Source organism: Zootermopsis nevadensis, unplaced genomic scaffold, assembly GCF_977971745.1.
Source record: "Zootermopsis nevadensis isolate Lab colony 2312 unplaced genomic scaffold, Znev_1.0 Znev_ptg000007l, whole genome shotgun sequence".
In the NCBI taxonomy this organism is placed as follows: Eukaryota; Metazoa; Arthropoda; class Insecta; order Blattodea; family Termopsidae; genus Zootermopsis; species Zootermopsis nevadensis.
Genome location: NW_028259139.1, coordinates 4847487 through 4873836, shown reverse-complemented (window position 1 = coordinate 4873836; position 26350 = coordinate 4847487). Strand labels below are relative to the sequence as shown.

Here is a 26350-nt window from a genome sequence, read left to right as displayed (position 1 = left end):
GTTCAACCCAGCATAGTTGTTAAACCAGGATGTCTACCCAGGCCTCAAGAGATTTTGCTGCAACTTTTGCTTGCGAAATCAAAGTATCCTAAACATTTTGTCTGCGAGCGTAAAATTTTCACAGTCCCGACAGACTGGAGTTTCCGAAACTCGCATCTTGAGCGGACAAACTGTAACGCAATTACATGCAGCCCAGATGCTGAAGCACAGCACTTAAACAGATTGTCTTCGTATGGATTTTATGCCCCAGAAGCGCCTCTCACACGAGGTACAACGCGATCGAGTTTGATGGAACGGGCCATACATTAATGTGGTACTTCTGGTATGCCTGGCAACACCAGGGACAGGGAGACATCACACGGGACGATCGGGGTTCCATTCCCGGCAGGGCAAGAGATTTCTGTTTACCACAACGTCCAGATCGACTCTGAGGCAAGAAACCGGCTTCCCTTCTGAGCGGGAAAAGTGGCCGCGTTGTGAAACCAATCACCCCCATCTCGTGGCGAGGTTAAAAACGCGTGGAGCTACGCGTCCATTCGCCATACACGTGCTCGACGTGGAGCTTGGTTAAACAGAAGGACGCGTCTTCCTATGCCTATATGCCCCTCCTCCCGCAATGCAACAATGGTCTGGGATTGCCATGGCTGATCAGTCTGCGAGGCCTACCTTGTAACGTGCATTTCAAAGGTGCATTTTGACTTGCGCGTGTCCGCCACGGCCAACACATCACAGGATGGAACTAGCCGACTGCATGGCGCCAAACCTGAGCAGACACACGACTGGACGCCGCCTCACCACTGCGCGTGGATCATACACAGGTTTGCTCTCGCTACACTCCTGACGCGCTGTTGGAAACAGGTCTGGGGAGTTCCGAGGTTGGAATTTCGGCAGCACTTGGTGCGACAGCGAAGCTACCGCTTGGGTCAGATTACACGCCCGCTGCGTCAGTTCCGTAGATATGTGCCCTCGGCACGGCCTGGTCGCTGTACGGAATGGCCAGGTAGCATGAAAGCTACTTAAGAGTCTTACATTTTTGTCATTCTACTTATTGTCCATCACCAGGACGACGACTGTCCTGACAATAAAGGCAGCAAGCACCTCTGAAACGTCGGAAAACGTTTTCAGACGTCTGAGACGGTCACCATGAAGACGTACGAGGGACGTCGAATTTAACGCATTCTTAACCTGGGCGCTAGATGGAGTTGCGGAGCCAGCTTCGCGCACAGAGCGGTGTTCAAAGTATCTAGCAATTTGTGTCACGCCATGTAACCGCTTGGGGAGGGGGGGGGAGAGAGAGAGAGGAGGTATAGCTCCTCTCTTCCTTGACCTCGGCACTAGATGGAGGTGTGTGGTCAGCGTCACGCCCCGGCCGCGCTTTACCCCGGTTCCCATTGGACAGGAGGCCGGGTGGGTCCCAGGACCGGTCTGGACGCAGAGGCTAGAGGAAAAATTCTGTGTCCCCGTCGGGGATCGAACCCCGGTCGTCCGGTCCGTAGCCAGTCACTTTACCGACTGAGGTAAGCCGGTGTTGCATACGAAATTTTTACTTGCATACCGATAAATGAGCGTTTATTTTTCAGCTACGTGTACTGCACCTCGGTCATACGGGTCAGGTTCTTAGAAAGCAGAAACTTGAAAGGACTCGACTGACGCGAACTTTTTTCAAGTATACTGAAAGGACTGTTTCAAGTTTCAAGTATGACAGGAACCAGTTCGACCTATCACTTGACTTGAACTAACTTCAATAAGGCCTTGAAGAATGTGAACTATTTGACTCTCCAGTTTACTGAAGCATACAATCAGCTGTTTCTTTTTTCCCCGCTGGTATTACTGACAAGCTGATTGAAAAAAACGTAATTTGTTCTGTTAATAAAGTTTCTGAATTGTCAACGTTCACAAAATAAGTGATAAGTGAAGACATGAAAGAAGTTAACATTAAACATTTCAGCGCGAATGGCGTTGGAAGACGGCGAAATTCGTGTGCAGCCAGGAAGTGAACAAAATTACGAAGTCGAACAAGAGAGGCACAAGTGTCATTTATTGATCTGTGCCAGCCACAGGCAGGTCGGTTTCACATCCCCGCGTCATTCTTATTTATTTCTCCACGTTCTGACGCCAACGCCGTCATATGCTCAGGCGCGCTACAAGCCGATTCTTCTTCGTAATCCAGTTCCTTATGGAAAACAGATCTATTTGTCTCCTCCTTTTCCAACAAGGGCGATATTTCACTCACCGGGAAGGCAACAGCTACGAGCACTTCTGCTGACGCCACGTTATTTTACACGGGCATCCAGTGAACTTGCATAAATGCGAACATGATCTTGCACAGTGGAGAGGTGAACTACTACTATCTGCAGCTTTTGGCATAACATGAAACAGCGGAAACGAAACGAAGCACTGACCATTCGACCAGCGGTGAATAAAACAAACAGAGAACTGTCATTTCTGATCCCACGTTTTTCCTACGTCCAAACACGTCAGCGTCGCGTTGACAAAGCCCTTCATACAAACACCAGTTACAAATTTAGTGTTCGACGTCAGTGGTCAAATAAAAAAAATGAGAGGCAGAGAACATTAACGAAATATCTAGGATATTTCCTCTCGCCGGGCCCTGGACAGCAGATCACTCACTCACTGTGCCCTGAGCCCTGCGTACGACAGACATTAGCAACCACACCTACAAACATATTTCACGCCATGCGTTTCCGTTTCATGACACATCAGTACCAATTCCTGTAGTCGTTAGAATCGATTTATCTTCTAGCCTCAATATCAAACGTTTCCAAATCGCTGACACCTTTTGTGTTCTGCTAGCTCTGAAAAGAGGAAACTGAAAAGGAATGTTCTAATATGCTTCAGCTTTTCAAAAGACGGCGGCGACGGCTTCTCGGAAGATTGCGGAATAAAGCGGGAAACGAGGAGTCACAAGTTATGACTGCGAAAGGCAAGCCTGAGGGAACGATTTTCTAACAGACTGCGAAGGAGAAACGCAGGATCGACTCACACAAATGAACTACGAACGAACGAACGAACGACAACTGTAACCACTGAGATATAAAGTTTACTCTCGCACGCAAGGGCCGCAAGGCCACAGAAACCAGGACGCATGGTTCTCATTCCGAAGCTTCGTAGAGCGATTACCGGGACGGGTCTTTCAATTAGCCCACAGCAGCTTCCCTCCAAATCCTTATCTGTGTGTAATTCATGCAGCTCTTATCACATCATTCGAAGCCATAAAAACACCAGCAGGTAAAATAGCCTACCCTGAAGAAGGCCTTGTCCAGGAAACAACTAATCAATCTCCTTTCTCTGTCTACTTAACGACCACTTTGCACCCATACGTCGTTAGCTTTTAGATGTTCTGCGTTCTCCTCACTCCACGCTTGTTATGCCACGAGAGCATAAGCCCTTTTAACGTATCCACCGCGATACCTGAGCTACACGAGCAGACAATGGACACAATCCCATAATTTAAGTTCAGACATTAAAACATTTCATTTAACCATGCGCGCACCTGCGTTCCTCTCGCTTCCTACGTCTAATGAAACTTTGCTTGGATTAAGCGGCCTATGGCGCAGAATCCAGTCGGTACAGCTGAATTAATCACTGGGAAAACTAGGCTAGGCGGTCTCCTGGGACGTCAAAAACAGAGCGGATAAAAAATACGAGAAACAGTGTAAAACAATACAATACGCGTCAAAAATAGAAAGGAGAAACAGAAGAAAATAATTAGCGAGTACCCGTTAGCGGCTTTGTAATTATCGATGTTATCTTATGCAAATGTTTGACGCGTGTCAAGTGAAGACTGCAGTGCGAGGAGTCGGCGGCACATTTGATGGCAAATAGGCGTAATCACTCGGCAAGACAGACTTCGGACTAACGCAGTCTGTTTGCCTCTCTTCAGTAATTTGTCTCCTTTTTCGTAAGCCTACTGGTTTCTTCGGACGTTTTTCACTCCAACGCGCATTTCTTATCTTTCGCTTGGGTTCCCCTGCAGATTTTCCGCCTAATATTTTGTGTCCATTCTCATATATCTTGCGTGCTACATGCCCGACCACCTAATTCTCCCCAGTGTGGTTCCCCCCCCCCCCGCTAATATTCACGATGCTTCGCACTGTGCAGTTTCACGGCGTAAATTTCCATCCGCCCCCTTTCTCCCGTTGTCTAGCGCCGGTCCCTAGTCAACGTCTGGAAACGAATTCTGGAATTTATTGCAACTGCCTGACATGCCACATTCTCCAGCGATATGCACTGGACTGTGTGATATTCCAGCCGACACATACCCTCGATGGAAGGTAGTGCTTCTGCAAGGATGAACTGTACAGTTCCTGGCGCCACGTACGAGTGATTGATACACCCTTGCCGCACCTCGCCACTCTTTATTGTATTGCCCTGATATGGTAGTTTTAATCTTCCTTGGCTCACCGATCTTCAGGCAGGGACGGACGAAGGGTATTCGACGATGTAATCGGCAAACAGCTTGGCGTGTGGGTGACGATTGGTTTCATCCACTGAGCTACAAAACCCCGAAACAAACCTGGCGATGATCTTCAAGTGAGAGTATAACGAGAAGCAAGAGAGTAATTCAAGGGAAAGAGAGGCAAAACTGATAAATAAAATACTGATATGGCGAACATAAACTAGATATTTTACCTGCTTCTGAAAGCACTTAAAGGAAAATAACACATATAACAAAGTTTGAAGTAGGAAGCTCAAAACTTACACTCGGATCTGAATTTCGAAATTAACGCCGACAGCACTTCGGATGGTCAGGTTAAGTCCCTGACTTTAAATATGATCAAAGAAGGTATTCATAATGCACAGTATCTGGGCAAGCCAGCGAACTCACGGGATAAGAAGAGGTCTTGCAGGCCCTGGGTGGCCTGGCACAGCAGGGACCAAGTTTCAGACGCGCTGAGACCAGCATCTCGCAGCCGCAGGACGTCGGCCACCGTCACCGCCGTCCTCGCCGCCATCCTGTCAACATACACGATTACACACCTTTGCAAAACTGTATGAATGAGAAAAGTTTTCTCGGCGGCCTTACGGTCCACTGAATGCACATACCAATCTGTTGTTCGGCAAGCGACATCTTGCAAAGCAGTCTCCTTTTTAAACGTTCGTACAAACACACTAAATCAAAAATCCTTTTGCAGATATAAACTACAGAGCTTGATTACATAAGAGGACCGAAAAGATGTATTCCTTGGAGTACACTGAAATTTCGAAGGTGTTCTTGACGGGCATTCATTTTAGTAGGGCGACCAAAGGACTTTCAAATGCATCAGCGGTATCAAAGGCAAGTCCCCTAGTCGGCCAGCCCCGATTTTAGTCCCACCTACAGCAGACAGGAAGAAATGAACCATACAAACATTTAAGCACAGTTACGGAGTTCTACAGGGTGATCAAAAAGTAACTCAACCCATCCGTGACACATGTTCTATTCGTCAAGAAGCAAACTACATTGAAGTCCGAAAAATACAATAAAGCAAAGTTAAGTGCCGCAAATGTCCACCGAGTTCAGCGACGCGTGCATTCGCTCTTTTCTTCACGTTCGATGTAGCCCGTCAAAGACTTCCCGTGACACGGAAATGCTTCACCAGTCGAGATATTGTCGAATTGTTTGCCACAGGAGAATCGGGAAACGCATTTCAAAACTCATTCTGGCAAGAGTCAAGTAAGAACGAGGTGCCAGGCGGCGTTCGACAATGAACAGTCGTTGCACTTGTTAAAAAGACGCCCTTGTACTTCTGCTGTTGAAAGACAACCGACGGACTGGCGCGAGAAGGTTACATGACGCGACCTGCGTGGGATCATGTACAGTCACATCGACATTGCGTGTTCAACGAAACCCCAACTTCTGATCAGGACAGGTCTGAACCTGCCCTGTCCTCATTTCTTCGGACATTTTTAGTTTATATAGGATTTGAGGTTTTCACGTCGGTGAGTCTGAAGACGACTGTTTTCTGGGCTGTTGCGCCGTGTCGTCTGGTAAAAGTTCAAAGACGCTTCAGAGGTCCTTTAAGCCTCCATCGGCACGGCCCTGATGATGGAGGCGGCAAGGACCTCTGAAACGTTGGAAAACATCTATCAGACTACACGGCGCTATAACCCAGAAGAGAGTCACCGTCAAGTATCTCCCCACTCTTCTGCAAAGCGACAGAATATCCTCAGCTCGTACTCAGTAACTCCACGGAACAGACCTCTTCAGAACTTAATAATACTGCTTCATTCAAATCGGCAGGAAATCCTCTGTCTTTCGTAGAACTCAAAGGCTCATTTCCGTGTTCACAAAACCCCACCACTGAACGTTACCCTGAGGCCAGCGCAGATCACGCTCTGACACCCTGTTCCTATAATAACCCCGTTACTACAACCCGCAGCCATCAGATTTCCAAATGGTCTCTTCCCTTCAAGTCGTCCGCCCTTCTCACGCCTTCTTTTGCGTGCCATATGCCCTGCCCATCTCATCCTAGATTTCATATCCCAAAAACACTTGATGTAGGGTACAAATTACAAACCTCTCCATATTACGCGGTTTTCTCCAGCCACCTGTTACACCATTACTCTTAGGTCCAGATGCTGCTCTCAAACACTCTCAGTTTTCGTCATCCGCTTTCGGCTAAGAGACCAAGGTTCGCACCCACACAAACAGGTAAACCAAAGCACTCTTGTGTATTCTAGTCGTTACGTGCTTAAGTATAGGGGCAGGGAAAGGAGCACTTTGAAATGAAAGCCGCAGGCATTACCCGGATCTACTCCGCTCGTAGTTTAAGCGTAAACACATTTACTTTCACTCTCGTTCTGTTGTTCCAATATATATATATATATATATATATATATATTGGAACAACAGAAAAAATTTCGCAGCTTATATATATATAAGCTGCGAAATTTTTTAAGGACGATGTGGCCATCTTAATATTACGACTGAGCCCCCTTCAAGAAGGAATTCGCCTCATGAAGTAAAAGGAGACGTCTCCTTCAGTGGGTCAACAACACTCCGGCGGACAGACGGTGACTCTGCTGCTATCCGGACGATCGCCATGGCAACAAACAGAGACTCCGTGCTTTTTCCTGGAGCTGTGGCCTCAGAAAGCGATGTTCGGAAGCAAAATGAGTTTCATGAGACTCAACTGCAGGGTTCATCAACGAGTGTCAACAGATGATCCTCATCACAGCAAAACTTCGCAAAGGACAAATTTAAACCATTTCCTGCACACCAGATGTAACGTTTACATTACCACTGGACAACCGCGCTATTATTAGGGTAATTACACATTGTCCGATACAGATACACTTAAACTACAAACAAAGTTTGGTTCGAAGAAATTCCTTGAGATTCGCTGGCGAGATTCACTTCCGGACTGAATTTATTTATTTACAGAAGTTTTTTAAACAACCCAGTCTATATAGCGTCAAATGAGAGAATGACAGTGAATTATGAATCGGAAAGGATATGAAAGGAAGCGGTCGTTGACTAATTTAACGCACTATTCTGGTATTTGCCTCGAACGACTGAGGAAAACCACCAAAATCCTTGCGAGGATAGCCTGTCTCCGGGCCGAGAATTGAACCCGGGATTCCCTGATACGAAGCTGGAGTGAAGTGCTGAAGCGGGTACAGAAATGAGACTAGCAGAAACCTAGCACATGAGATTTCCCATAAAAATCCCGCGAGTATTCCTTGTGTCCTACAGAGCAGCCACACTTTGACCTGCTGACACCACAACGCCACTCGCTCATCGTTCAAGTCCAAACATTTTCACCTCTCACTTGGTTTTCGAACACTTGTTGCTCTCCCAAGAATAAAATGAATAAAATATATTTCAGTAAGTACAAATTCTGAGGAAAGCGTTCGGTAAATTTTGTCCTCACCTTTGAATCCTTTTCGTCTCCTCCTTCAAAAACACGTCACAGCCCTTTGCTTCTTCTTCTTTCCTCGGCGTTATGAACTGGTAACTAAATTGCACATTACCGACGCCAGGCTTCAAGCACTCAGAACTCTGATAAGACCATCAAGAGAATTCATGACCTGCTTTATAAAGCCGTGTGTGCACTTGTAGGTAGCCCTGAAGATAGAAGCATCAACATCCTGCGAAACGTTAGTATCTACCAACCAGTCCGCATTGGGTTACACCCCCCCCCCCCCCCCAGGAAGCCGAAATCGGCATCTCAGATCTCACACACGTCGCAAAACGAAGACTCCGACTAAAATAAACGAAGGAATGCGAGCAATTCAGTGCAAACTGACCTCAAAGCATCACAGCCATTTTAAACATATCGCATGTATCAATATCGAAGCGTATTATCGTACACTCATGAATGGTCGACATATTTCTGCCGCGTGCCGATCAAATTCATGGCAAAACGGCATTCAGTGTTATGCCAATTACTCCGACCATGTGGCCTGCCCAACTTCGTGACTTGGTCGAAGCCGGAAGACCGCCAGCAGACTGCGACTGCTATTAAACAGCAGGCAAACAATTATTTTCAACATCGCCTCGTTCAACGCGGACTCCATTACACGCCTCAGAATAAATTTAGACAATTTTATACCGAAGACCGGAGGTTCGATTATACACTGTCTGCCAAACACGCTGTGTTAGCACGTGAAAAATACCAACGCTGTTTAAAAATCTGAAGACGGTTCAGCTTTTTCGTCTGGGTTCGTACTTCTAACTTGGTTTGTCTTATTCGGCACCGCGAAGTATATTCGGCTCGACCGGCATCCCGCGTCTTTCACCAGCTCTCTCGTCCCTCACACTGCAAGTAACCCTCTTACGCTGTTACCGTGGTAACGTGTGCCGCGTTGTTTATGATTCTACCCCGGGCAGAATCATGGCATCAAAACGTAAACGTAGAAGTGATAATGAAGGAAAGAAAAACTGTGTGGCCATTATAACCGACTAGGAAATGAAGAATCCAGATAATTGTGCCTGTAATATGAGCGTAGTAGCAGCTGATAACTTTGATATGTTAAAGCTTTCCGTCTTCTGGGTTGTTGCGCTGTGTAGTCTGGTCGATGTTAACCAACGTCATCAGGGCGATGATCGCCCTGATGACGGAGGCAGTATGACCTCTGAAACGTTGGTTAACATCGACCAGACTACACAGCGCAACAACCCAGAAGACGGAAATCTTCATACTCATCGCCCTGATGATGGAGGCAGTATGACCTCCGAAACGTTGGTTAACATCGACCAGACTACACAGCGCAACAACCCAGAAGACGGAAATCTTCATACTCACTGCTGTGAGAACCTCAAGTCTTACTTTGATATGTTATTTCAATGCTTAACTTTCCTGTGATGCTATTACATTTCACAATTTGTTCGAAAATAAATCATCATTACAGTCTCCTTGAGATGATCTTGTTTATTTACTTCGACTTTCCACGGCCGCGTTCCTTATCCCACTTGATCACATACAACATTAAGTTCGTACAACACGGTTTGGCCGAACGCGTAAGTTTTCAGGGACGCATTCACCGCGATGGACGAGGGGCCGGTGTATGAGGCCTACTGGGATAATAACCATGAGACAGTGGCTGCAGAGGACCGAGTAATAATAGGTGAAGTGTGAGTAATATTTAAATGATGAGTGTATTGCATTAAGAATTCTGGTACGGCCAGTGAGTGATGTTAGCACATAATAGCTCGCGTAGCTCAGTAATGGTATATTCCTTATACCAATACCAGCAGAGTGCCCGCACTATCACTGCGGGGAAATTCGACTAACGCGTGCTTTTATTACCTGTGTTTATTACCGCAAAGACCACCAGGGCCTGATCATTCGACAAATATATTCAGTATGACACCAGGAATCGAACTAAGGACAACTTTCTGGTTTGTGACCTAAGCTTATGTAATCTCTTCGCCGAAACAAACAACTTCGGTATTGGCGTCTGTCTTCTAGTGTGCTTAGTTTACGGGTTACAGAAAGACCCTCACAGGGAATCGAACTCAAGCCAAATTTGTCAGGAGTTATAACGAAGACATTTCCCATTCCTTGTCTCAAGGAATAAGTATACAAAGTTTGGTGCAGATCGGTTTATCCCTTCTTGATCTAAAGGGAAACACATTAAATTTTTAACTGTATACATGATTGTGTGAAGGTCCTCAAGAGGGCTCTGACCTTCACGACGCTTCAAAAGATAACTCTGCCCCCTCCTCTGGGTCACTGTCAGTTTTGGGACACATGTGTTAATATATTCATATTAGTGGCGACAGTAGGAATCGAACAGAGGCCTTTTGAAGCAGTGTCCAATCGTTTGCGTATTGGAATACAATTCGAAATGTCCCGGGTTCTATATCAAACGCGATGGATAACCTTAAATATAAAACTGGAAATGTAGGTGTTCACTTGGCAACGGAGGGACCAATTTTCATCAGACTTGGCAACACCTACTCCTTGAGATGAGACCAGGAGAGAGATTTTAGGAAGGTCAAAACTCCAAAAATTTGCCCTGAGTTTCCCGATGACGTCGTTTCCTGTAGCAGGGAAGCTAACCACAACAGAGAAACGGCGCCAAGATCAAAGCCGCTTATTTCGGCGCGTTGACCACAGGAGCAACGGCCACAACACCTGAAAAAAAATCTGTCCTAGGTTCGAGTCGCGGTGAAGATGGTTTCTCTGGCTCGGAAACTAAGCACGACAGAAGAACAGCGCCAAGACCAAAGGTGTTTGTCTCGGCGAGGAAACTACATGGACGAAGGCTGGGAAAAAAAACTGTCCTGGTGATTTTCTTTGAACCTTGAAAACAAATGACAGCGGAAAAATGAAGGAAAGACCAACGATATCTGTTTCGGAACGGAGGCCAAAGGATAAAGGTTACAAACGTGGGCAAAAAGAAAAAAGTGTTGCCTGACTTCATGTCCCGCTGAAGAGGTTTGCTGAACTTTGTGAACTGATGATGACAGAAGATGGGAAAAAACTGCGTAGTTTCTTTCGGCGACGAGACTACATGAACAAGCTGTTCTTGGTTCTAGGGATTATAATTAAACGATAGGCCTACGTGCCGGATGACAATTAACCTTTGAGGCAGGAAATACTGGTAAGTAAATGTTAACATCTGTCGAATTTCACAGTAACGCTGCATTCTCTGTGTTCGCCTTAAAATTTAAAATAAATGAGTTGACAGAAAGATCTATCAGCCAGTAGCCAAATAATCGGGTGCAGCGAGATCCACGCAGTTTTGTGGGCGTGCATCAAGCAACGGACAACGTCAAAGAAACTTCTGGTGTTGCTTTACACACTCGAAGAACCATCCATCAAAAGTTTCCACAAATTTTTCAGGCAAGTTCTGTTTTAATCTCAAAGCACGACTTCGGCGCACTTCGACAGCACAGCGCTCACGCCAGCTTACCGAAACCGTGAACTTTGACTTCGAAAGTTTGCCCTTCGGACAAAGCAAATCAGTGCCGGCGGAACGACGTTGATGGAACAGCCAGCCCGAGCTTACGAAGACTAGAAAACTGTTTCATTTGCAACAGAGATAACAACAATATTTTGCACGTTCCTTGAACAGCGCGAATAAAACCAAGAGAGAAGACGCGTGTCCTAGAACGCTGATAGTTTCATATATATGACGCCCTGTACTGCGATCATCGTCAGAGCATATATTTGGCCGTACATTAGCCGAAACGCCTGCCTTCTCACTGGACGAACTGCCGCTGGAACTGGTCCTGCGGTTTTTCGGTGTCAACATCACTTCACCGCTAATTCATATTCGCTCGCGTATCGTCTACGAGACGGACAAAAACACCCAATTTCAAAGAGGCGTGTTATCACAATAACAGTAAAATTGTTTGAGGAGAAATAACGATGACTACAGTGTGCAACGCAGTCTCGAAAAAGTCTGAAAGAATTTAACGAGAAACGCATAGATGGAAATCAGAAATTTCTCATCTCTAGCCCAATGATCGCGAAAAAGATATTATGATGTTGTTGAGGACGACTCAGTAAATCAAATGCGAGGCCAAAACTTTCTTTACAATGCGGAGGGAAGTTGGAGAACGACTGTAGACGTCCCAAAGAACAACAACAGCGGAGCTTATTAGTCTCTACGCCCTTCGTCGGCACAACTACTTGTTCCAGGGTCACTCACTACATTCGCTGAACCCGCCAACTCCGTGATCTCTCACAAAACGTTCTTAATTTTAAAAACACTTAGGATCAGATTGGAAGGGCATACAGCACGCCATGCTTGAAGCGGGTGAGATCAGAAACACAAACATAATTCAGTAGCAGAAACCTGGAGGAAGGCAACCACTTGGGAGACCTGGGCGTAGAGGGACGGACAATATCACAACGGGCCATGAAGAACAAGAACTTGAAGGTGGCGACAGGTCCCGGTGGCCTGTTCGACGCCTCCCACGGTTTCCCTGTAACATCTGAAAGCGGGTCTCGACTACTTCCATCACATCACTTTCCGCTGTGACTAATCAGCTCCTTGTCATGTTCGACGCTAAATAACCCCGCAGCTGATACAGAGTCGTTAAATACTCTACCTACCAACCGCCACACGACACTGACGTCAGTCACTTCGTGACAAAAGACAAGAGAAAAAGATAAGAGCGCACTAAGAAAAGCGAAAAGAATGCAGGCAAGCTGTTCTTCCTCGAAGAGGAAAACAATATTAGCCCTCCTCCACTCACTGTCTGCACTAGTTGATTTTCAATGTCTTTTCAGCGACAGGATCGACATGTTTGATCCATCGGCGGAGTGCAAGAATGAAAAGCGATGCGAACCAATTTTTGTGGTCACAGAATATGAAAACCACTAAGCCTTGCGGAAGACTGACAGCTCAATCGAGGGATATCTGCGTGGGCCAGGGGAAGTTTTACGAATGCATGAACGGACTGAAAGTGGGATGGAGGTCGTGTTGTTGCTCGTGCTGAGGACGAGATCGACTGTGTGAGGCCGCCGAACGTCTTACGGCGCATGGGAAAACAACGTAAGAAGGTACGAACCCATGTGCAATGGCTGCAAGGATAATTGTTCATAAGCGAGGAGTTGCTCAGCTGGTGAAATGAGAAGAGCTACGGATATTCGGACAGAAATGCAAATCCTCTGGAAATGACGGCGATTGCGTCGCAAAACAAGATTGCCGAACTGCAGATGATTACTTTATCAAACTTCACTTAAATACTGAAGGTATTTTATTACAAAGCAGTGCCATAGCTCAGGCGGTTAGTCACTGCGGAGGCCGGGATAGCCCCCGGGGAAGTCCATGCAGGGTCTACGGCGGACGAAGTGGCTCTGGGACAGGTTTTTCATCCGAGTCCTTCGGCTTTCCCCTGTCAGTATAATTCCACCGCTGCTCCATTTTCCCTCATGTATCGTCTGGGGGATAGACAATGGGGCGGTCAGCGGCCGCAGTTCCTCCGAGACATAATCTCACCCCATTGCAAAAATACAATTTTTTCACTTGCTGTAAAATTTATGCGAACGCCCCATAACCCAGGGTCGTGTCCACGCGACGTTGCTAAATCGTCTGTCCTTGGAAAAGACACCACGTAAACGTCTTCCAGCGGGCCGAATCAGGAAATGTAGACCTCAGACCGGAACATGGCGAGCGTCTTGAGCATTTTAGAGAGAGGGTTCTCTGGATGGGTTCACCCGCAGCTGCACAGCTGCCAAGCAATTACCGATGAACAATTATGACGAGCAGACGGTATTATTACAAAGCTTTAATTTTAATTGTAACTTTTAAACAAAGAAAAGTCTGTGTGAGGACACTTTCACTGCACGGGAAAGTGTCTCGATATATTATTTTTATTTTTAATTCTGTTTTTATGTTATTCCCTTTTAATTTATATGTTTATTACTTTCTGCCCTGTCACTGGATCTGGCTGCTGGCAAACACTAATTAAGAAACCGAATTATTATTATTATTATTATTATTAGTCTGCAAATTTACAGCGTACGCATCAAAGGCATGTTCAGTGAAATATGGGGGAGAGGGGGCTTTAAAATCACAACGTTGAAATATTTTTAAAATTTCACCTCACACCTGGGCCAATCCGAATGCAGAGGTCTCTTAGCACACATGCTAAGTACGATCGATGGGCTGCAAGCGACCCATCGCTCATCTCATTCCTCCGAAATGAAGAGGGACGCCGATCCGACGGCCTCGTCGAAATAACGCAGACTCAGTTCGGGACAGCCAGCAGCGATGCTCGATGGACCTGTCATCACTGGTCGTAAATTCGGATTCTTGTACAGACCAGCCTCCGTTTCAAACTAATGTTGACTGCAGAGAGGAAATCGGGTTAAGAGACAACTCAGTCGCACAGATTATACTCCACTGTCGCCGCAACGGGAACGGAGTTCCTCGCATTCCTTTCACTCTCCTATAGCAAATGTCAAATTCATCAACCGCAGATACAACGATGCGTCTTCGTAAGGCACGCATCGAGACCTTTGGCCGCTGAAATTCCGGACCTGCCAGGAAGTGACACCTTGCCGCTTGCCTGTCCAGCGACGCCCTCGCTTGGCAACGTCAGTACTGCCTGCGCTTCTTCAGGGTATAAAGTCGTAGTCCACTGAAACGCTCTGATTGGCCGACTAACTGATCCTCTGCCATTCCAGACAAGCAAAATTTAAAAAGCCAACGAAGCGACTTCGCAAAGCAAAGCCGATGTCTAATAGGACTCGTTAAGAGGATTATAAGTAAACAGAAGAGCGTAAGAAATAAGGCACTACATTCCGAACTGGAGCTCATGAAGAGACGGACCATGTTAAAAACAGAGCGAGACTGGAACTGAGGACTATTTGCGTCATAAAATGCATCGTATGGAACAAGTTCTACGTTCAAGAAGGCAGTGACCCAGCAATCGTTAAAGTACTCGTAAATACAAAAGACTGTATCAATATTAGAGGAAGCTGCTCAAGAATGAAAACATTTGTACCGAACCTTGGTTTCAGGTGGAAAGAGACAGAACCAAAGGGGGAAGTACTGTCCGTCTAAGCGGAGAATTGACTCGACCGAATGCCATCCCCAAAACATTGCCTCTTGCTAAAAATGTTTCCACTGTTGGGGCAATCTGAATGACATATGTTGCTACTATGGGTCTATTAGCAGTGACCCGGCTGAGGTAATAGGTCTATAAAATATGAAATAATGAAATAACGAGACGAAACACTAGAAAGCTTGAGAAGAAATGGTGAAGTGAGAGTCAGCCGATGTTTGTGCGCCGCGTATTGGAATGACTGAGCGTCTGTGCAGATGGGTACTTTCGTTTCAAGGTCGAGTCAATTCTCCGCTCACACGGACAATACTAACTGAAGACATGGCATGCGGTGTTCGCGCATAGCCTAATTGACCGCAAACATTAACTGGTGCACTTTTCTACGAAAGAGGCAGGTTTTGGTGTCTTTGCTTAAAACATATATCGCATTTATTATTATGAATTACGACAGGCAAAAAAAAGTCACGTAAGACAAATACAAGTAATCACGATCGATTAGAATTACGGCGATAATTGTGACGCCTACAACCTGGACTGGAAACTAGTACCGAGCACGTAACTTCAGTCTTCCAGCGCAGGGGCGACAGGCACGTTCATGTGACCTCCACAGCTACAACGAGCAATGGCGGCCCTAAATAATGACTTCAGTGCAGTCAAACCCACGGCCTCAAGACATGCGCCCGGCAAAGCTCAGTCACCCCATCTGTCACGACTAAAGGGCAAACACTTTCCCTTGCAATTCAAATAGCTGACCCGAGCTGCTCGCTTTGAGTGACGACCAGAAGCGTCCTTGGACCAATTACACTGATTAATGAGAGCAACTGGACACAAGGGCGTGATATTCTGCTGCGACACTGCTGCACTAATGGACGCTAATGCCTTACTCAAGGAGGAGGTGTCAGTGGCGTTTGATCTTCTGGGAACAGACAGACAGAAGAAGAAACTGGTATATGCAAACGATATAGGCAGAAAATTCCCCTAGTCAGTACAAATTCTAGTCCGTTAAACTACGCCAGTGGCAGCAGTAACGACAACAAACGTCAGATTATGCTGCAATCACTTACAATCTTATTTACGTTACCGCCTCAAACTATGACAAAATGCAAAATTTTGTCTCTCTAATTTCCTGCCCTCAGCTCCCCCCCCCCAAAAAAACCCTGTCGGAAGTTAGCATTATATACACTCTTTAATGATGCGAGGTTTTATCCGAAAATTATCTTAACGTTGTATAAATTCAACGCCTTTGCACTCTTGCCTGTTATTTCAGCACCCCGCACTGTCAGACCAAAAACAGAGAGACGAAGAATGAAATTGCATTAATTTCAAGTCGTGCGCGCCGTACATCTTCGTGCGACAGCGACACAAGTGCCAAACACGCTGCATAAGACAGCGGTCTTAGAAGTTTTGGAAAGGAACCAAGATAACCCTAACTCACTTGGTGCGCTTTCACTAAGTGCCTCTGCGTCACGAAAATCAACAAGTGAAGATCAGAGGCGTGTTCAGAGCGGATAATCAGCGACGACAAACTTCACTAAGTGACACTAGCTCCTTACACTAGCACTTCGAATTGTTTAGGAAGTTGAGAAAACATATTTGTACTGCCGTAAAATTAGCATACTCGAAGCTCAAACACGATACTGCACTTCCTAACAGCCACAATCAATAGGCGTTAGTTGAGGCTCAAACACGCCCCAAAATGCAACACCCCCCCCTCCACATTTTACAGCAGATATTAAATCAGATTTTACGCCTGTTCAATTTGCGGACACATGGCGGTATCCCCCCTCACTAGCAGAAACTTTAATTGTCCGTCAAGGACATAGAATCCCATGCTTAAGCTAAAAAAGAGACATTATTAATTCGTTTAAATAGACGCCCACTACCGAAGTGACCTAGTCAGTTACACGGTGGTCTAGCGTTTAGAACGCTGGCCTTGTAATCCTGGGGTCTCGGGTTCGATTCCCGGCGGTGCCCGAATTTATAACTTGTGTTGGTCTAGGCAACACAGAGTTTTCCTCCGGGGACTTCCCCGGTTTCAATTACTCCATTCACACACAGAAGAAGGCAATGGCAAACCACTTCTGGATCATCTGCCAAGAACGTATATGAACAGGTCCCAGTCCGAGAAAAGGATGGAAGGATCCTGTTCATATGGACCTGTCGTCAGACAGAACACTAAATAAATAATCAGCGAGAATCAGCATATTTACTGCTGAATCTGTCAGCTGTTAACACGAGTCTCATAAATAAATTATTCAAATTATGAATTAACTGGAATCGCGAATATCAGGGATTAACTAACGTCATACTGAACGCCAAAAGTTTTCAGTGTTTTGTGGAGTTACGCAAAAACGCGATTTACCTCAGAACAAATGAAACACGAGACGCGCTGCAACTACAGTTAAGAGGGAAAGCAAAGCTTTCCGCCTACGCCACGGTTTCTATAGAAACTGTTCAGTGGGGGATTAAAGCGGTGTGCCGTTAGCCATTTGTAAATGGGATGAGACCAACTTCGGCTGGCCGACAACATTTCAGTTCAATTTCCTGTCGCAGCGGCGAGAGTTTCAGCCTCGGTGATGTACTGGACGTCTTTTTAAATGCACGAACATCTGAAAATTAACACAACAAACACCAGAGAAAGGCCGATTACTCCGATCGATATACCACAACACCCGGAAAAGAACGAGTAATTGGAAACCGCTTAAACATGCGGTAAAAATCCCCCACTGCGGTTAGATGTGTCGTTGTAGCATGTACTCTGAAGTTTTTATTGTCTATTATCTCAGCCTGCATCACCAGGGAGATATATAAATAAGGGATGACGACAAATATGGGAGCCTTACCGAGTGATACAAAAAACTCCTTTTCTCCGAACGGTCAAACGCAGGTATTTGATTAATAAACAGAGCGTAAGGCTACAACTCTAGTCCAGTGAATGGCAGAAGCCAATGCCTTGTGCCTCGTGAAAAAGCTTTAATTTTTTGTTTAGTTTCTTTGTCCAGCCTAAGTAAATATAGTTCTGTCAAATAGCTTCAGCAATCAACTTAAAACTATGTAATTCACACAACTGTTTACATCGACGCAGTGTGGGTCTGGCACACAACAAGAACCGAACGAATTCATACGAATTCTATTACACGTGTCGATATTTGCTGAAAGCATTTCTGATATTTGTTTAATAAAGGATATAACATTATTTTCCTACATCACAGTGCGAAAGCTACATTAATGCGAGTGCATAGCAACCGTTACTATGGACCTCGTTCGCCCAACCACGTAAAAGACGCAAAATACCTGATAAAGTTAAGCCATCAACAGCCTACATAAACAAGTGAAATTGTAAACAGGCCCACTTAGTACCAACTGCTGTCGAATAAAACGCGGCCTTATTATTTTTTGGGCGGCGGACGATGTGACGAAAATAATAATAAGGTTTACGACGATATACCGAAGTAAAAAACAGTCAGACTTAGTTTAAATGTCAACATTTCCACCAACTATAGTGGCACAATGTTGGAAATAATTAATTAACATTTCAGTTTGTATACGTTCTTTGCACGAAGTGCAAAGAACGTGAACACATTATGGGCTGGTCCTGCTGCCTGTTCGTCCGTCCAGTCGATTCAGCTCTGGAACCACTTGACGGATTTGGAATAAAATTTGATGTGGACGTTGTGCCATTCTGCGTGACATCAAAATCGTGATTTCGAATATCATACGAGAGGACGAACAAGTATGGTGAAGCGAAAGGGAGTGGACTGATAACGATTAATAGCAGAAGTTCAGTTAACCGGTGCCAAGACTCGAAACACGCGCCTCTGAGACGGAAGTCCCGTCACGGCCTGAGCCGGGGACGTCATCACTAACAAACGAAGCAGTTAGTGAAGTCTCTTGTTACGTCTAACCGCATCTTCCAATTAACATGGTATGTGATAGGATTAGAGACATTCGAACAAAAGAAGGACTCTGCAGCTTTGAACCAGGGCAGCAGAAGGTTCGCAAACTGACGATGAGAAGGACTAAATCCAGGAGGACGGCGACACACGGACACAGCAACTGGCGAACGAGCAACAAACACTCAATTTTAGTTGGGAAGCTTCACAAAGAGACGCCTGTTGGCAGTTCTGGGTGGAGACCTGACTGGACGACGTTGTTATAATGAACCAGATAAACTGTTGTGCAGATGTGAACTCGGGTAAAATGGGTGACGACGGACTGTAACAGTGGCCTTGCTGGGTCGCGGAGCGAGTGGGAGAATCAGTCAGTCCGTCTGACTATGGATGAAGGAAATCCACCGACTGGATCAGCGCTGTCGCCAGAAGCGATGATGGAACCATCTTTTGGTCCTTCGGAAGCGTTGCTACCTTTGGCGTCGTTTCTCTAGTATTATTTCGAATGTCATATTATAGTTATATGCCACATTCGGCGTCTTGTGATGGCGTCAATAGGCGTCGCGACGCTCGGCGTCGATTTTGTACTTAAGGATTCAATATCATCTGGGACCTTTATGCTGTCAATTTTAAGTTATTTTCAGGCGTCGTGATTTTAAGCGACGCGACGCCGGGTGTCGATTTTCTAAAATCGCTCTAAATAGTATTTTAATAGTCTTAGAATCGTTCCTGCGTTCTTGAGGTGGGGTCGAAATGGTAGGCGTCGCGACGCTCGGCGTCGGTATTCTGGTATGACTCCAGTTCAATCAGGAGACTTTTCCGCAGTAAATTTGGCGTCTCTTGAGGGCATCATAATGTTCGGCGTCGCGACAATTTGCCTAGGAAAGACAGCGGAGAAGAGAGAAGAAAGTGAAAGAGGGATTTTGGTGATGTAGGTTAGGTTAGGTTGGGTTAGGTTAAGTTAGGTTAGGTTGGTGCGCCTTCTTTGGTAAAATATTGTCCTTCGGAAGCGTTGCTACCTTTGGCGTCGTTTCTCTAGTATTATTTCAAATGTCATATTATAGTTATATGCCACATTCGGCGTCTTGTGATGGCGTCAATAGGCGTCGCGACGCTCGGCGTCGATTTTGTACTTGAGGATTCAATATCATCTGGGACTTTTATGCTGTCAATTTTAAGTTATTTTCAGGCGTCGTGATTTTAAGCATCGCGACGCCGGGCGTCGATTTTCTAAAATCGCTCTAGATAGTATTTTAATAGTCTTAGAATCGTTCCTGCGTTCTTGAGATGGGGTCGAAATGGTAGGCGTCGCGACGCTCGGCGTCGGTATTCTGGTATGACTCCAGTTCAATCAGGAGACTTTTCCGCAGTAAATATGGCGTCTCTTGAGGGCATCATAATGTTCGGCGTCGCGACAATTTGCCTAGGAAAGACAGCGGAGAAGAGAGAAGAAAGTGAAAGAGGGATTTTGGTGATGTAGGTTAGGTTAGGTTAGGTTAGGTTAGGTTGGGTTGGGTTAGGTTAGGTTAAGCTAGGTTAGGTTGGTGCGCCTTCTTTGGTAAAATATTGTCCTTCGGAAGCATTGCTACCTTTGGCGTCGTTTCTCTAGTATTATTTCAAATGTCATATTATAGTTATATGCCACATTCGGCGTCTTGTGATGGCGTCAATAGGCGTCGCGACGCTCGGCGTCGATTTTGTACTTGAGGATTCAATATCATCTGGGACCTTTATGCTGTCAATTTTAAGTTATTTTCAGGCGTCGTGAGTTTAAGCGTCGCGACGCTGGGCGTCGATTTTCTAAAATCGCTCTAGATAGTATTTTAATAGTCTTAGAATCGTTCCTGCGTTCTTGAGGTGGGGTCGAAATGGTAGGCGTCGCGACGCTCGGCGTCGATATTCTGGTATGACTCCAGTTCAATCAGGAGACTTTTCCGCAGTAAATTTAGCGTCTCTTGAGGGCATCATAATGTTCGGCGTCGCGACAATTTGCCTAGGAAAGACAGCGGAGAAGAGAGAAGAAAGTGAAAGAGGGATTTTGGTGATGTAGGTTAGGTTGGGTTAGGTTAGGTTAAGCTAGGTTAGGTTGGTGCGCCTTCTTTGGTAAAATATTGTCCTTCGGAAGCGTTGCTACCTTTGGCGTCGTTTCTCTAGTATTATTTCAAATGTCATATTATAGTTATATGCCACATTCGGCGTCTTGTGATGGCGTCAATAGGCGTCGCGACGCTCGGCGTCGATTTTGTACTTGAGGATTCAATATCATCTGGGACTTTTATGCTGTCAATTTTAAGTTATTTTCAGGCGTCGTGATTTTAAGCGTCGCGACGCCGGGCGTCGATTTTCTAAAATCGCTCTAGATAGTATTTTAATAGTCTTAGAATCGTTCCTGCGTTCTTGAGATGGGGTCGAAATGGTAGGCGTCGCGACGCTCGGCGTCGGTATTCTGGTATGACTCCAGTTCAATCAGGAGACTTTTCCGCAGTAAATATGGCGTCTCTTGAGGGCATCATAATGTTCGGCGTCTCGACAATTTGCCTAGGAAAGACAGCGGAGAAGAGAGAAGAAAGTGAAAGAGGGATTTTGGTGATGTAGGTTAGGTTAGGTTAGGTTAGGTTGGGTTGGGTTAGGTTAGGTTAAGCTAGGTTAGGTTGGTGCGCCTTCTTTGGTAAAATATTGTCCTTCGGAAGCGTTGCTACCTTTGGCGTCGTTTCTCTAGTATTATTTCAAATGTCATATTATAGTTATATGCCACATTCGGCGTCTTGTGATGGCGTCAATAGGCGTCGCGACGCTCGGCGTCGATTTTGTACTTGAGGATTCAATATCATCTGGGACCATTATGCTGTCAATTTTAAGTTATTTTCAGGCGTCGTGAGTTTAAGCGTCGCGACGCTGGGCGTCGATTTTCTAAAATCGCTCTAGATAGTATTTTAATAGTCTTAGAATCGTTCCTGCGTTCTTGAGGTGGGGTCGAAATGGTAGACGTCGCGACGCTCGGCGTCGATATTCTGGTATGACTCCAGTTCAATCAGGAGACTTTTCCGCAGTAAATTTAGCGTCTCTTGAGGGCATCATAATGTTCGGCGTCGCGACAATTTGCCTAGGAAAGACAGCGGAGAAGAGAGAAGAAAGTGAAAGAGGGATTTTGGTGATGTAGGTTAGGTTAGGTTGGGTTAGGTTAGGTTGGGTTAGGTTAGGTTGGTGCGCCTTCTTTGGTAAAATATTGTCCTTCGGAAGCGTTGCTACCTTTAGCGTCGTTTCTCTAGTATTATTTCGAATGTCATATTATAGTTATATGACACATTCGGCGTCTTGTGATGGCGTCACTAGGCGTCGCGACGCTCTGCGTCGATTTTGTACTTGAGGATTCAATATCATCTTGGACCTTTATGCTGTCAATTTTAAGTTATTTTCAGGCGTCGTGAGTATAAGCGTCGCGACGCCGGTCGTCGATTTTCTAAAATCGCTCTAGATAGTATTTTAATAGTCTTAGAATCGTTCCTGCGTTCTTGAGGTGGGGTCGAAATGGTAGGCGTCGCGACGCTCGGCGTCGCGACGCTCGGCGTCGGTATTCTGGTATGACTCCTGTACAATCAGGAGACTTTTCCGCAGTAAAATTGGCGTCTCTTGAGGGCATCATAATGTTCGGCGTCTCGACAATTTGCCTAGGAAAGACAGCGGAGAAGAGAGAAGAAAGTGAAAGAGGGATTTTGGTGATGTAGGTTAGGTTAGGTTAGGTTATGTTGGGTTAGGTTAGGTTAGGTTAGGTTGGGTTGGGTTGGGTTAGGTTATGTTAGGTTAGGTTAGGTTGGTGCGCCTTCTTTGGTAAAATATTGTCCTTCGGAAGCGTTGCTACCTTTGGCGTCGTTTCTCTAGTATTATTTCGAATGTCATACCAATACGACAGCGACAAATACAATCCAATTGGATTTACGAGGGAATGATCCAACATTTTAATCCTAAATAACATTGTGAATCCGTGTGACACGCAGTTTTAATCAGACACGCTTCTACTGCGAAAGGAATCTAACAGCAAACATTCTTAACCGCTTTCATCCTTGCATTTTAATTTAATTTTGTCACGAATTTATATACACCACAGTGAAATGGCATGGCCGACAGTTAAATGTTTTAATTTCTACTTCTGACAGTCAAAATTCCAGTGTTTAACAACAGCGCAGTAAAACGAAAATGGGAATGATAATCTAAAGGTTAGTTCAAAACCCGAAACATGTCCTTAAAGCACACACAGAGAAACTGCTGTGTACAGACGGATAATAATATTTCAGATAAATCTCGTATGATGACGAACGCTGTACAATCGCATGCGTTATAGGCCAAAGTTTCAGTTTAACATACGTTCTGTGTCGCATCGTCATTTCTGTACGATGAATAATTTTCCTAGAGAGGCGATGAAGTAAGATGTAACCCGTAAGTAACCGAAATGATAAAAAATCCGCTTAAGGAATGTAATAAAATGGTTAACCAAATTCTCTGTTATGCCTGACGACAAACCAAAGTAACAAAATGCACACTGAAACGCAATAACACAAAACAAGTCACTTCCGAACACCAGGAGCAATTTCGCATTTGTTTCTGGTCTCTTACGTAAATATAAATTTCTGTGCTCTAAAAGAATGCGACCAATAAAAGAGCAAATATGTAAAGAAGGCAAGACAGCATCACTTTCCTCAGAGACCGCCTCTTATTGGTCGGCGTGGAGCTACGATCTTGTGTCCACATTCTTTAGATGCATGACCCATCTCCATGACTGGCGGCTTATAACACATCTGTCTCAGCTGCCGAACGGAGGAGCGCCTCTGGCATGTATTTGGGGGGGGGGGGGTGTCTGACGCTGCATATATTTGGTTCCAGAACGTCTGACATCTGCCATAAAACTCGCCGTAGCCTTCAAAGCCACCGTGTACCTAACTCATGAACTCCAAGCAACACAGCAGTAACAACAAATTTTCAGATTTTCACGTAATCATACGGTTCAATACCGTTTTCACAAAAGCCCGTGACCGATCACTACCTTCAGCCAACTGAAACTTATTTAAGATACCTTTTAATATTATCCTCATACCTGCGCCTAGGTCTTTCATCTTAGCTAAAATGGTAGGTACGGTAAAATGACAAAGCCTCTGGCTAGCATTCGGAGGACAGCGGCTTTGAATCTTGGTCTGTGTACCTGATATCCTTAAAGGCTTCCTGTTTCTCCCATGGTCCAGGGCCACGGAAGGATTTGGGCCCCCACCCCTTCCGCGCAGCTCTGAGCAGCCAGTGCAGTGCTGCTATGCTACGCTGCAAGTTCTGAGGCGTCTTCACTCGCCTGGGATCTGGCGTCCAAGTTGCAACTAAGTACGATTTGTCTGCGACCTTGAAGCGTGCAATTTCGTCACGAAAATAAAATACGTAGTAAATGGGAATCACGCGATCCGTGCGCGCTACTTTTTCTACCAACTAAATTCAAGGCAAGAAGCTTCTGCTGTAATTTCGGCAAAAAATTACAATTCCAATGGAACTGTGCCGTCTTTGGAACAAGCGAGGCCGTGCACTGAAAACCTCGTGGCGGGAAATTTGTAATTTAAAACGTGGAAATTCTCTTTTATCTTTCTCTGCGCTCAGCCCGGAAGCCGACACATCCAAAACCGCTGGAAATGGGGCAAATTTCGAATCGAAGCTGCCTACTGTAAATTATCTCCCTAGTCCACCCCCCCCCCCCCCCCCCGATGACGCATGACAGACGTGTTGCAAAGGACCGAAAGTGATGAAACGAGTCTCGAATAAGGGCCTGACGTTTCGCTGAGATCATGTTTCATCAGCCTGCGAAGTCGCAGCCAAAGCTATGAAGTATTTGAAGATGGCTGTCTTCTGGGTTGTTGCGCAGTGTAGTCTGATAGGATCGCCCTGATGATGGAGGCAGGAAGGACCTCTGAAACGTCGGTAAACCAGTCTACACGGCGCAACAACACAGAAGTTTCACCGCCGTGTAAGCCCCAAATCCTACAATGAAGTATTAGACCACACAACACATTCGTGCGAGTAGGCTTCACCCTTCACCCGTTCTATATCAAATCAAAATACAGGAATCGAAAAAAAAAGTGAAACCCGATATGTGTTTAAAACTATCTACCAATGAACGGGAAAATCGGACCTCAGAGTCAACAGAGCAACATCAACCATATCATTAAATAAGCTCATAACACGTAATACTATTTTACACATACCCAGTTATGTGCGTACTTCAATTCGACAATGAAAGTAGAATAACGAGTCATTTTTAATTAATAATTCAGTTTCGAAGGCAGACGGAAACTTTAAAAACCACGGGGTATGGAGTAGCGGGGGGGGGGGGGGGAGATAGTAAATACAAAGGGTCCTCCGTGGCCAGAAGGTTGGGAGCCTTTGGTCTAGACAAAGAACAATCAGGGGCTTGTGTTATAATTCGGAAAGCCGTCTGTGTCCGTCCTCGCTTTAAAAAATAAAAACCTACTTTTGTGCGTTTCAACTGTTCGATCGACAGTAGGACATTATCGATATCTCGTTCCGTTCATATCAGTACGCACGAAGAGTGGCCGATTGATTCCGCTTCTAGGAATGTCCCTGGCGACATTTAAAATCGCCTCTATTAGCTGCGCCACGGATGTGTGTCCCTGTCTGTCTGTCTGTCTGTCGACGTGAAATCCGAGAATCGCTGAAAGGATTTTCATAGAATTTTCCAGCAATTAGTGGACACACAACAATTTAATTGAAAACCGAACAGAAATAACACTCTCTTTAAATAATAATGACCGACATGCCTTTTGCGCACACGACCAGCTAAATATTTATCGGAGCGAAAAATGTTTTGAACGGGCTACAGAGGAAAATTAAACACGCGTTGTGCCCTGCGCGTCCTATACACATATCCCGTGTTGCATTACGCTTTCAGATGTAATTAAACAAAAGAGATATTCATGCTGTGTCACCTCGAAAATCGAAAATCGATTACGTTGGAGTACCTCGCACGTCCACCCTCCGTCTTTCACACAATTAATAAGACAGCCGCAAAATTTTGCATTCACAAACTACATATCTATATGGGGAAAAAAACAGCGAAGGTGCCACAATTGTTATGCTACGCGTACATTTCCTAACTTGTTCATACTTAATCAGTCTTAAAGTTCAATTATTACACACACAGACCCTACATCTACTACTGAAGTGCTCCTGGAGAAACTGGTAGTCGTAATGGCCAAGAAATTGTCGTATTATTTTTAATGCTTTCCTGTCATCTACATCTAGGTCTCCCCAGTAACTCTTTTCTTCAGGTGTCCAAATGTCGTCGGGGCGATCAAAGAACTGAGGATTAAATTGGCAGGGGCGGAACGTGAATACGCTCAGACACAATATATGAACGCGGGATAAGCGCCTTGCAATTTGCAATCGACCGTTTATACATCTTCGATGAACGTACATCAACGCCCTATATCAAACATCC

At 45.4% G+C, this 26350-nt stretch overlaps 1 protein-coding gene across 7 annotated transcripts in view; it reads right to left on the bottom strand.

Moving 5' to 3' along the window:
• LOC110830707 (tyrosine-protein phosphatase non-receptor type 13) overlaps positions 1-26350 on the bottom strand; it is a 162667-nt gene that overhangs the window by 97778 nt on the left and 38539 nt on the right. For all 7 annotated transcript variants that reach the window (XR_015533901.1, XR_015533902.1, XM_087344038.1 and 4 more), the window contains one exon: positions 4850-4977. Coding sequence is in view for 5 of the 7 variants with exons in the window: in XM_087344038.1 (XP_087200164.1) it covers positions 4850-4976 (127 nt within the window). In the remaining 2 variants the exon portion in view is untranslated. The remainder of the gene's footprint in view (positions 1-4849; positions 4978-26350) is intronic.